The sequence below is a fragment of the Glossina fuscipes genome, unplaced genomic scaffold, assembly GCF_014805625.2.
Source record: "Glossina fuscipes isolate IAEA_lab_2018 unplaced genomic scaffold, Yale_Gfus_2 0, whole genome shotgun sequence".
NCBI classification, from domain to species: domain Eukaryota; kingdom Metazoa; phylum Arthropoda; class Insecta; order Diptera; family Glossinidae; genus Glossina; species Glossina fuscipes.
The window spans coordinates 31582195-31593448 of NW_023998414.1; the positions used below are offsets into that span (position 1 = coordinate 31582195).

The window sequence follows — 11254 nt, forward strand, 5'->3', positions numbered from 1 at the left end:
ATGCTGATCTGCGTACTTATAGACAATAATACAGAATACTATGCATAAAAGATGTTCGTTTCATCAAGAGCACAGATGTATATACAACAAAACATAATAAAAATACGATGAAATCGAATGAAATCTCATACTTATGCTGACCAGCGAGATACACGCTCCCAGTAGTTGAGGGAAACGTCTGATAGTGGACACACGTTCACTCTAAAGCTCTAAAGTATGTTAAATGTATAAAAAATGAAAATCTCAAAATTAAAATGGTGAAGACATTCATTTATTTACGTGTGCACCTATATGCGGTGAGCATCATGTCACATACGGTGTTGATTAATAAACGGCTGCAAACGAATTGCTGTAGATAATAAGTGAAAGTTCGTTTTTTTTTTTTTCTCTTTTTCCTTTATTTTCTTGTATTCAACGAATCAATAAAATTGTTACCAGAATTAAAATAATAATAATAATAATAATAATAAAAAATCACTTGAATAAGACGATCTTTCAAGTGTTTTGAAAAGCCAATGGAAAAACAATTGCAAAGATCAACTTCACTATACATATATTTAAATAATTATATAGGGCTTGCGGTGAAAACATTTAACTACCGCTCCCTACATACGTATACATTGTCTCGTACGTATTGAAGATAACATCGCCTCATAAGTTTAAATCTAAAAATAAAAAATAAAAATTTACCGATTCATTAGAAGTGAGAAACACACAAAAAATATTTTGTTATTTGGCTAAAAGCCAGCGGGTTAACGTTGATCTTCAATACGTGTCCCCCATCCAGCTCGACTATATAAAGTGAGCGCGCATATATATATGCACACATATTTGTGAAAATAAGTAGATGGTTTTGAGGGAGCAAGCTTTCCGTAAATTTATGAACAATGTAAACAGATGATGATGGGGTCGATGATAGTCATACTGGTGACATAGAATACAAAATACAAACAACAGGTGGATTAGGAAATAAAAAGCGAAAAGCAGAAATGAGAAATAAAAACATATATATATATATATCTTAAAAATAATTTAAAAAGATATATATATATATATATATATATATACATTTAAATGAAATAAATAATTAAACGAAAGAATCGCGAGTGAGTGTGTGTGTGTGTTTGTGTTTGTGTATCATTCAATTCAATTCAATTTATATGTATATATATATATATATGTATATATATATATATAGATATTTTTACAAATTTAAAAAGCAGTTGTGTATGCCACTGTGATGCTAATTTAAAGAAACTGATTCATTACTCATAAGCATTCATGTGTAAAAAATTTTCTGTACATAAACTTTCATATAGATATATGTATATATATATATAATAAACATATATATGTGTAGATATTTACATGCACTAGAGGACAAGAGTGATCCGCTCCGTTTGCATTAACGGGTCCCATGTCATTAGAAGTGCTCTTGAAAATCTCATTCATTGTAAGTGGCAAATGCAATCAAACAATGTCAGATTTGTTTGGGGAGACGCAACGACGCAACGTTCATTCAAATAATGCATTCAACAAATTGAAAAACTACATTAACGATGAAACGCTATCAATAAATTCAAATTCAAAATCAAATTCAAATTCAAATTCGATTTCGAACCTATCAAAATCTGAAACTCATAATAATTCCATTGATTGCAATAACTATCATAACGATGATAACGATGGCGATGCGTGCGATTTTAATAATATATTGAGCTTGAAATTGCGTAAGCCGACAAGCTGGAAATGGGAATTAAGTACATCAAAATCATGCTCAAATATAGCGCTACCTCGAATATTACTTTACGATCATAAAGGTAAGCTGCTGGTTGATGCCCAAGGCGATCACGATGAGCAAATCTATAAAGAAAATGAAATGATATTAGCGGAGACGGAAACCGGACATACATCTTTAACGCATTCCATATATAAAAGCTTGGAAAGTGAATTTAACGGTTTGCATATACAAGAAGCTACACCCTCGCCTGATCGTCAACACCTTTCATCGAATAGTACGCGCAGCCATCACAGCCGTAAATCTCTAAGTGTGGACACAAGAGATGGCCGCAGATCTAGCTCATTAAAGGAAGTCCGCTTCACAGTAATAACCGAAGAGGAGAATCCAATAAAAGAATCTCATATGCCTTTATTGTTATCTAAATCACCTAATTCTACAACACCTACCTCAACTTCGTCAGGTGTGCGGGAAAAAAGACGTTATCGACGTTCATCGAGTTCCTGCAATTCATCAAATGCTAATTCTGTATCAATATTGGAACGTTTTAGCTATCAAAAGGGACGCTTCTCTTCACCCGAATTCGGCGAAGAAGCGGAACAAACAAATTGTTATAATCCACGTTATTTCCTCAGCACTAGCAAAGCTGGTACTTTAGTAGTGCAAGAGGATAGTTTCCGCTATCATCCCTTACGTAGAAGGCGAAATCTTCAAAAGAATAGCTCCAGCGAGAATATGATTAAATCCGATGGCATTAGAAATGCGATACCAAATAATGAAAAGCACATACAAGTCAACAATCGCTCTAACAATGAACATAACATGCAACGGCAACGAAATATTTTGCAACATTTATCGACTTCAGATGAAGATCAGGAGAAAAATCACAATAATAATAATAATAATACAAAAAAACGTCATCCGAGACGTCACAGTGTCGAAAATCCAAGGTATGCATTTGCGTGCGAATAAATGTTGAACATTATATTTACTATATATATATATATATATATATATATGTATCTTTTGTAAATTTCATAGATTTAAAGAACTGCATCGATAACACTAAAAGGCGTTCAGCTAGATAAAGCGAGAAACAAATAAATCAATAAAATGTTAAGTAACAAATGCTATAATATATGTAGTTGTAATGGTTGTGATATTAAAAATTGATTCACCATATATCTATCTATCTAATAAACAGTATAAGGAAAATAATTGAAATAATTTTAAAGATATACCCGGTTCATGTCTATTCATTTTACGATATGCTTGACGGAAGAAATGGAAGATTTTGAATTATATATAAGCATGAAGACTGAGGACGTCGTTCAAATTTGACTTGTTCCAGGTCAAATGTTAATTAACATTCGGCTATCGTTTAATTAAAACTTTAACTGGCTCATTTCGTCTCGTAATGAATCCTTGGCTAGTCCTTTCCCAGATACTGTAAGCACACCTTTCAAAGTGTGAAAGCATCATTCGATACCATTTCCATGTAAAATTTTATCGACAATCAAAACATATTTTCAGCATTGATTGGAAGCTTTCATCGAGAATGGGCTGCTGATTTTCTCTTTTTGTTTTTCTCTCTTCGAATCTAGCTCAGATTTTGAGTTTAACATATATATACATTCCGGGATCTTAATAATTATTATATTGAACTTAATAAATAAGAACACTTACGCCATACACTAAGTGGAATAAAAGGTGAACAAACATAACACAATCAGTTAAAAACAAGAGAAAACTTACATATTCGGGCTAGACCGACTATTACAAACCCTATACTACTACATTGTCTAACATACTTCTGATTTTTGCCATAGAAGACAAAAATTACACATCTATGAATGACAAAACTATATTAAAAATTAGAGCCTTTGCAAATAAAGGAACAGTTATGTCCAAGTGACTCAAAAATTATGGTACGCGTTCCAAATTCAGAACAGTTACTTTTTATGTCAAATCACTATTATGGGTCAGAATAATAACTTGGACTTTTCTGTCCTCGAAAAAACAAAAAATAAAAAGGTCGCAAAAATTCTAAATAGAAAAATAAACGTACGAGATGCAAATGCTGTAGACGTCATTTTCAAGATATTATGTGAAAATTTAGATCTTTCTGCCTAACGACTAATTTCCGTGAAACTCCTTATATATGCAAAAAAAAAAAAAAAAAAATAACGCCGAACTTGTCAAAATTTGGTGAAATTAAATTTTTCTTTAAATTTGATCATAAAAAAATCGAAAATTAAACCTTTTCTTGCATTATGAACTTCGGTTTTCGTTTTGGGAGTGGGATTCAAAAGATTGCCCGAGCCGGCCCAAAATTTTCACATCAATTATTACTTAGACAAAATGGCAATTTTGCATATAACGCCTTTTCAAAATAACACGTTATATGGGGAGAGGTCGAAAAAATGGATCAATTCCGAGAGCGTTCTGGCTTGGATCGAAGCACGTCAGTGTACCAAATTTCATGAAATTATCGTGAAAAAATTGCGACCTGTAGTTTGAACACAAATTTAAATGGTCAGACATCAAACGAAATCATTAAATCATTACATAAGTTTTCGCCTCGTTCGAGATCTAGGCTATAACTAGTCCAGAAAACCATAGAAAGTTCGCAAAAGTGACAAACTTTCGCTGTTTTCAATGGCATAAATACGCTACGTTACGCAGTTCCTAAACGGCTATATACATATTTGCTTAGTTATAAAGAAGTATCTGGTAACGTTAGCGCAGAAAGCCGGAGAATATATTGTCAGGTGAGTTTGGCGGCTAATCCACTTAGATTAAGTTTATATTTCAAAGTCTCAAAAACGGAGTGACATACAGTTTGTTATCTTAAGTCGTAAAATTTTTGAAATTGTTTTACAAGTATCCTGAAAATTGCAAGTCAAATATTTACTTGCCTTTGATTTCTATGGGTTACGGAACGTTATCGATGATTGTCATAGGTATTTAGCTGGTTGTTCACCTTGTTCGCTTGGAGATGCCGTGCGTTTGGTGAATGCCGCAAACTCAATTTCACTCTTTGCTTGCTTGCAAAGCAATGAGTAAATTTGATCTCCTAAAAGTATGCTTTTAAATCATGCATGCAGCACAGTTTGTTCGGGTTGTAGTCTTTGATTTTGTCTCATACCAATATTGCACTTCCACCTAACTTATGACGTAAATTCGTTGAAAAAGTAAATCAAAAGATTTAAATTTATTTGTATATGTTTTGCGAGGAGCCAAAGTAGTCTGTCTTTCTTCGCTTCATAGGTTCTTTGTCTCTGAGGGGGGAGTGCTTGGCTAAGTTAGGTTAAGAATTAGGATTAAGTAAAGGACTAGAGATTTCTGATTGGGATATGGTATGATATGCCAAACGGCAACCTTGACGGGAGCCGTAAAACAGGTGGCTCCAAATGGTCCGTATCGAGGGACAGTACCCGTCCGGTTGAATAGCAGAGAGCCAATATCAGGGAAGAGCCGAAAACGCCAACGCGAATAAGGCAGAAAAGGAAAACTGATTATTAGACAAGAATAATGAGAGAACGCTCTGAACTGGTATATGCAACAGATTGATGAATTCCAAGTTAAGTAAGAGAAATTAAACAACAAGGTGAATAGATTTTATTAATGATTCGTAAGCAAAGTAAGAAAAATGAATAAGCACAGTGAACATTTCTGAAAAGTCAAACTATGCTTTAAACAGCCAAAGAAAACATAAAATTCTTTTCAGTCAAAGCCGCTGGTGTCACTGGGCCAGAAAATTAGCTAAAGCCCTCACAATTTATACAATATGCAATTCAGTCTTAACCAGCATGGACTGACTATGGCAAATGCATATCTATTTTAAAAATATAATTTCGCTCATCTTTCACTCCGAGTGTATAAGAGGGTACGATCAAGGCCAAGACAAGATATAACGTGAAGATTTCATTTGTTTTACAGTTGGATTGCAGAAAGACAGAGCTAGGTTACAGGAGACAGGTTAACAAGTTTTAGGTAAAACAAATAAAATAAAAAATAAATTGTTATAGAAATTTCATTACCATAGTAACATCACTGAAAGCACAAAAGTACTCTGTTATTGCAAACGTTATAAACTATTTTTATAAAGCGTAAATTAATTAAATTATATTTTTCAGCTGAATTTCGAATTTTTCAAACGTTGTCTGAAAATCCTTCAGCCATTCTAAAACACTTTATTGAATACATTTGACGAACTGTAAAACGATATTTACTCGTACAGCATAACGTAGATTGTTCACGATGTCTCGGTTGTTTTTCTTAAAAGTGATGTAGAAAATTAATCCAATCGAGAAATTGTACCAATAGCCGAGTTTGTGAGATCAGCAGTGCGGCAATGCGAATGGCGAGAACCGAACAGAGAATGACGAGAATTTGCAAATAAAAATTACACTTGTTTATGTAATTAGAGGTAATGGTGCCTTAGATGAAGGCTACACATAAAAGAAAGAAACATTTCCTGAGCATAGAATTGCAGAAAAGGTAACAAAAAAAAAAAAAAAAAAGAAAGAAAGAATAAAACAACTGATGAAAGCAATCGTATGGGTAATAAAATTCACAAAGGTTGCCATTCACAACATATGACAAAATCAATTACAATAAGTGAAAACTCAGTCACAATAATCTAAGTAACAATTAACGTTATGTATAGTATATATTTTAACTGCCAGTTAAAGGAGATTCAATGAAAATATCTCCTCGTTAGTGAAATTAACGGTGCCTAGTATTTCATGAATATTTGATGCATTTTACAAAGTAATTCAGTTGAGTTGCGTAACATATGAAAATCCTTTAGAACATGGATAGCGTATGGATAAAATGGATAAATGAAACTGAATTGTTTACATTAATCAAACCGAAAGTTATCGTTGCCATTATCGTTGCTGCAATTATTGTCACGGTTACTGCTTAATCCAAAATGAGAAAAACTCACTTTCACGGAATCCATTGACATTTATTACAAGTGAAAGGATTGACTCGACATTAAGTTTAAATAATTATAATGTTAATAATAATAATAATAATGATGAGGTAGTTGAAAATTTATTATAATGGAATTAATGCAGAAAATTTTCAATAAAATTAAGTAAAAAAAAAAAACAAACTCGCGTTCATACAGCATAAAGCATAACTGAACAGAAAATAGAAAAAAAAAAAAAAAAAAAACAAATAGAGTGAATTCAATTTAAACGGTTTCGATTTCGTATGTCAACCGGCATGTCTGTCTGTCAGCAAATGTGAATTTATATTTACTATTATCATTAATTATTATTGCAATGATCTAATATTCATTTAGTGACTGCATTGATTGTAATCAAAGTCAGTTTTTCTCATATGTATATAAATAGATTTATAGTAGTTTGTTTATGATGGAGGTGAATGATAATGAAAAAATTGAATTTTGAATTCTGCCGATGTTTTATGTATGACCTTACTGAAGTAAGTACGGATTTTATTCTTACATGACAAGCCTCTGAGAGAATGAGTAGTTGCTATAAGTGTTTAAGTGTTTAAGGACTATGAATAGACGACGACAGTGGAACGGGGAGGTGGGAAAGTGTTTTGCGAGTTGGCTGTTCCGGAGTGCGGTTAAGAAACCGCAAAAACAAATATAAGAAAAAACTAAAAATTACATTCACTGTTACAATGAGAGAGAGAGAGAGAGAGTTGTAGATACTTAACACCTAACGTACTTTGCTTGCATAAGAGAAAATCATTGAACTTTGTTCCGCAACTAGAGGATTCTCAATGAGGTTTATCAATATTCTTTCGCGGAGCACGTTTCAAATTAATTTTAATAGCAGTTGGTTAGGTTGCTGGAAATATTTTCTCCTGAAGCAGTTTTGGAAGTTGCGATATACTCGACTCGTAAATCGGTCGTCGTTGCCGTTATATCCACATCTAGGTATCGCATGGTCTGTCGAACTTATACATCCATCATATATATGTAAAGCACTTTAGATCGTATTGAGCTATTTTCTGTTGTCTGCTGTTCAAACCCTCCCTCCTGCATCAGAAATGTAAACGGAATAAAAACAAATTGCTAATGGATAGCAATAAAGCTGGAGTAAAAATAAAAATGAATCCAATAAGTAAATACCTTTAAGTATTGCTGTCAGCATAGAGGTAACGGTAATCTATCTTTAAATTTTTTATAATCTTTTAACAAATCTCTCTATAGAATCGCTGAGAAGATAATTTCGATCGTTGCAATGCACGGCAAGGAAGCTTTGCGCTAATGTAAGTGATGGGTGGCCGAAGTTTGAGCAAGGTTTACTTTTCAACTCGATTATTGATTGGAAATTGAAAGAACAGATGCGGTAAGCTTTGTATTTCAGATTCAACAAGATCACCACCATGGAGAAAAAGAAATGCCTTCTAAACAGGCGAAAAAGGTGGCATGTTAAACAATCATAAAACTAGTCGTAGAACGCTGAACAGTTTGGAGCGACTCTGTCATTATATAGTTCGCGTACAGCCTGGCAGCCTGATAGTAACTTCAAAACGAATGAGTTGGTGCAACTGGACGCTGTACTCCATTGAAGGGACCAAGTACTTGACTTGCTGTTATTACTATCTTGGGCACGATCGTCAATCAGGTATGGCCCTTGGACATTACTATTTTCACATCATAAGAATTTAGCTTACGGTATATATGGAAAATACTATTGCTTGGATGCCTTAGCTAAGCAAGATCTGAGCGTAATGGTAGCTACTACTTCAAGCTAATTCTGCTCCTGCTCCTGCTCCTGCAGTCAATTCCGCCCCTCTGTTTTAGTATGTTACGTTATTGCTTCCATTTATTCGGCAGCACGTTTTCACGTTTTCGCTTCAACAAAACCTTTCTCTCTCTTATTATTTCTTATGGATTCTTATTCTATAATACTGCACAGGATTTCCACTCCTCTACGTACTAAGAAAGCAAATATGTTAAAGGAGACGGCATACTATTGAAAATTGTGCTTTAAAATCTAAAGAGGAGAGCCGAAGACATGGTTCCCGGCAGTAAGTTCAGTGACGTAAAAAAAAAAAAAAAAAAATTGCTAAAAAATACAACACATTTTGAAAACGATACAATGCGCTTAAATGTTTTGTGCCAGAGTATTATCCTACTATCTTATATCCTCATTGGCCGGGACTGTACCCGGAAGCTGAAAAATACAGGGGACAATTCCACTGTCAAAATTATCGTAAAGAGGAAATGTGCTGTTTGAGCTGCTGCTGGGGCTGGTGTGTAAATTGCAATCAATATCATACTTCTACGGACAGGGCATGTGTTAATCGCGCCTACCTCTGCCCACCAGGTAAGAGGAAAATTGAGCGACAAAGACTTTGCACGATTCCTCAATAGCTCTGCTTCAAATCGCTTTCGTATTAAGCAACATAAATTGATTGTATCGGGTCTTCGAACTTAATTTAAAGTTTAATTATCGCTTATCGCTTATCGAATTTCGAAATTTTATTCGTTAATATTATGTATAACTTATTTCGCAATTGTTAGCCATTCTGGGAAAATTTAACTTTATTTGTAGGTTTTTGTCATACATATCGTATGAATTTCAATATTCAATCATTTCTCTTCAATTAAGCAAATATGTTTAAGTATTTCTAAATAGGTACGTAAAGACTTTACGTTAAGTCACTTTTTCGATACATTTCATAATCAAAGTTGAAACTTCAATTGGGAAACAAAATGTATTTGTCCATAGGCCAAGCGGGTACATTGCTATAGCGTGCTTTTACGTTCACTGATAAATGTTTTTTTTCTTCACGTGTAGCTACTAAAGTTCGTAAATTATTGAGAAAAAAGTTTGAAATCAGAAATTTTCATCGATTTGCGTGTGCAAGCAAACATATGAGTTTCAAATTACGTCCCTTGAGCAAGATAAGCTTTTTGCCACAATTTTCGCGATCTTTCGACCGCGGTTAGACGATTATATGAATTAGAAATTGTTTAGATAGCATTTTAGATGAAAGTATATAAACTTTGGAAGAGAATTTCAGTATGTTACAAACACATTGACAAAACGTACTTATTACTGCATAAAAAGTTGTACAGATTGGATTTCCGCAAATAGTTCCGCAATAAATAATTGGAAATTCTTGAATCACTCAAATTTGGCAAAACACGTATGCCTTGATAAACTTTGCTTACCTTATTTGATGCGATTGTAAAACAAGTTGAACGACGCGTTGCATATGCCTTTTCTTGCACACACATAGGATGTATATGTATTTGTATTTAAAATAAATTTCCTTTCAATATTTATGTAAAAATTATGATCCACATCAGATCAGGGATGGGCAACTTTCTTCATCTGCAGACCAATTTTAATATTCATGTCACGGCACATTTCATACATGACGGCTGCAGAGTTGCGGCGGTGGTGAGGGGCAGATACAATTCGTTTACAGCATTGCTATACGAGAACAAATCGAGTTATGGGCTGACCCATACCTGGTTTACATATATATTAATGATCGCAATTGGAATCTGATTTCGATGCAAAAATGTCGATTTTTAGTGAGAGCCGATAATTACATCCTATACTACTTGTGGCGCGAAGAGTATTAAGCTTCTGCGGATATATATAACACCCAGAAGCGCTTAAAAGGAACCCAACTTTTATTACACCGATCGAGTCAGACAAAAGGAGCTGTTTAACAATATTTCGGCATTATGGGTATTATTGGTGTGAAAATTTTGAAACGGCTCGAGCAACTTTTTCAAGCCCTTCTCACATACCGAAAACTTCAATTCATATGGCGAAACTGTCTTATTTTCAATTCTTTATAATGAAAATCAGATCATAGTAATAATTTAAGATAATTGAACCTTAATAGGGCAGAAAGATCTAAATTTTAATATGTTATGTTGAAAATTAACCTATAAAAGCGATTTGATATAAAAATGAAATGAAACAAAATTTTGACGATCTACGCCTATTTTTGGATCTTACTCTATGTAAGGATTATTAAGAAAAAAATTTTTTTTATGGCAGAAAAGTCTAAGTTTTAATATTTTCTAAAGAAAATTGAGAAAGTTATACTGCATTTTGAATACGAAGCACAATTTTTGAACCACTTGGGAGCAACTACGGCAACTCTTACGGAGAGTAAGCCTTTTGGTTGCAAAGGGATCTAACTTTGAATATACAGTTCCATAATAGTGAGTTCATATAAAAACATCGTACAATTTTTCTGGTCTATGGCAAAAATATGCTTTGCGATGACTAGATGATGTAGAGTATTTAAGAGTCGGCCTAACCTGATTATAATGTTTTCATTTGATACTTTTCCTATGTTAATGGGTTTGAAATTCTAACCATGCACTTAAGCTTCATTTGTATAAGTCTAGCAGATCTTGAGAAAAATCGTTAAAATTGACATTTTCTTCAATTTCTATGGATACGAAATAAAACTTTGTAAATATATATATAAATATATATATATATATATATATTGTAAATATAATATATATATATATATATATAT

At 33.3% G+C, this 11254-nt stretch overlaps 1 protein-coding gene across 4 annotated transcripts; it reads left to right on the top strand.

Annotated features, from left to right (window-relative positions):
* Window positions 1-281: 281 nt before the first annotated feature.
* LOC119640983 (probable serine/threonine-protein kinase DDB_G0278845) lies at window positions 282-6220 on the top strand. Of its 4 annotated transcripts, none has more exons than XM_038039414.1 (3): window positions 282-296; window positions 1320-2688; window positions 2780-3412. In XM_038039414.1, the coding sequence occupies exons 2-3, from the start codon at window positions 1418-1420 to the stop codon at window positions 2799-2801; spliced, it is 1293 nt and encodes a 430-aa protein (XP_037895342.1). In that variant the 5' UTR covers window positions 282-296; window positions 1320-1417; the 3' UTR covers window positions 2802-3412. The 4 variants fall into 4 exon arrangements, with proteins under 4 accessions (XP_037895342.1, XP_037895336.1, XP_037895349.1 ...); XM_038039408.1 differs by lacking the exon at window positions 282-296 and adding an exon at window positions 682-957; XM_038039421.1 differs by lacking the exons at window positions 282-296; window positions 2780-3412 and adding an exon at window positions 5878-6220 and having other exon boundaries at window positions 1177-2688.
* Window positions 6221-11254: the final 5034 nt, after the last annotated feature.

Coding starts and splice junctions, on each gene's coding strand:
- LOC119640983 (XM_038039414.1), top strand. CDS start 1,418: ATGTCATTAGAAGTGCTCTTGAAAATCTCATTCATTGTAAGTGGCAAA. Junction 2,689..2,779: donor CACAGTGTCGAAAATCCAAG/GTATGCATTTGC, acceptor TAAATTTCATAG/ATTTAAAGAACTGCATCGAT.